General features: G+C 36.9%; 1 protein-coding gene across 1 annotated transcript in view; it reads right to left on the bottom strand.

Annotated features, from left to right (window-relative positions):
* Positions 1 to 441: 441 nt before the first annotated feature.
* LOC144966951 (uncharacterized) overlaps positions 442 to 1,708 on the bottom strand; it is a 28,159-nt gene continuing 26,892 nt past the window's right edge. Inside the window, exons 5-6 of the mRNA XM_078903645.1 lie at positions 1,686 to 1,706; positions 442 to 1,059 (exon numbers count right to left, since the gene is read on the bottom strand). Coding sequence (XP_078759771.1) covers positions 545 to 1,059; positions 1,686 to 1,706 — 536 coding nt within the window. The 3' untranslated portion in view covers positions 442 to 544. The remainder of the gene's footprint in view (positions 1,060 to 1,685; positions 1,707 to 1,708) is intronic.

The following is a 1,708-nucleotide window of genomic DNA, read 5'->3' as shown; positions in this document are numbered from 1 at the left end:
TGTTTTGTTTTGGCGCCAGGTTTCCCCCCGCATTCTCCAGTAATCATCATATCTTTTTACACCAAGGTAATAGTCATTGCTGTCTACACCAATTCATTCACAGCCTGGGTCGGACGTGGCCATCGTTAACTTATAGCCTGACACTGACCAAAAAATGACGCCAAAAGACAAGTCTTTGCCCACAAAAGAAATCAAATCGTCAGTTGTATTCAATAGTTCAACCAGTGGAATCATTTGTTTCCTTGATCACTACTAACAAAAACTCACTAGACGCTGCACAAACCTAAAATATGACGTCAAACTATAAGTCCTCGTGAGTTCTTGTGTCAGGGTATAAGTTAACGATGGCTACGTCCGGGTAATACGTTCATTAATCAAAGTAACCAAGATATCTTATCTATCGAGATGTAAAAGAAGAAAAAAGAAATAGAACAATTGAAATTGATTTAATTTGCAGTTTAATCAAAAGTATTACTTGATGACGGTTGTTTAAAAAATCACACTTGCGTGTATTGGAAACACCGCTTTATAACAAATTTCCATTTTAAGGCATGGCTCCAACACCTGTGGTGGCATTCGTCTTGGGCGCATATTCGCAAATGTATGGTTTTTTCTGATTTACCCAAAGATAAGAATTGCATTTATAATCTTCCCATAATCCATTCTTTATATTGATAGCTACGCAATCTTCGTCCCTAATGCGTTGAAAAAAATATTTATTGGGTCCTTCCCCAGAATCAAAATGAGTATAGTTCATTCTAGAGCCATCTGACCACAAATACGTTCCCTCTTCTTCTCGGTCTGTTAGTCCAATCCAGATACCTTTTGGAGCTTTCTCTTCTGAGTAGAAGTATCCTAGTTGAACCCAAATAAATCCTTGTACACATTCGTCCTTGATCGTGGCTACAATTCCATTGTCTTTTCCACAAGCTACCACCGCATCGTTGTACTCCAGATCATGATGGAAGTTAAAGGTGTAGCATTTATTGCCGAAGACTTTAAGGTACGAATTTCTCATCAAGGCATCTGGACAGTCTTTTATCGTTATTTTGGTATTTGCTGAAAAAAAAACAACACAAACGTAGAATTTTTATAGATGGAAAATATACAGCTGTGTGAATAATAAATTTCATTCGGCTCACTGTTACATTATCCCTACAAACAGAATATAATTAAACAAAATGTCAATTTTTAGCATTATGGGGTGATAGTCACTTACACTTATAATATTGACAACGCATAATTGTCAAACCACTTGAGGTTACCGTGTTCGAGCCCTGCAGTCGGCAGAAAACACAGCTCACTGTTAAACTTGTACATTTTGCGACGCGGCAATGGCGCCCGGGATACCTCGACTCATCTACAGAATATATTTTCCTTGAGGATGAACGGAATTCATTTATTTATCTTTTTTTTCATTGCTGTGGTAACACATCCATTACTGTTTATAGCTAGGAAAAATATTCAAAGATGTGGTTTTGTCTTTTAAAATAAAAGTGAACTCTTACTCTGCACAATCTCCACTAAATGTATTGTTATATTATAGATGGGTCTCGCTCATAATCGAAGTAGCTGATCATGTTATGGCCTGTGAGGTGTAGGTATTTTTGAGAATATAATATGCCTAAAGCTTACAACACAAGAGCTTATATGAGAAACACACAAATGAAATGATCCAAACTTACCAATATCGAAGAGTATCAGAGCT

Source organism: Berghia stephanieae, chromosome 3, assembly GCF_034508935.2.
Source record: "Berghia stephanieae isolate SIO BIC M18660-M18661 chromosome 3, UCSD_Bste_1.3, whole genome shotgun sequence".
Lineage (NCBI taxonomy): Eukaryota > Metazoa > Mollusca > Gastropoda > Nudibranchia > Aeolidiidae > Berghia > Berghia stephanieae.
The sequence above is the reverse complement of the archived record's forward strand: the minus strand, read 5'-3'. Positions and strand labels throughout refer to the sequence as shown.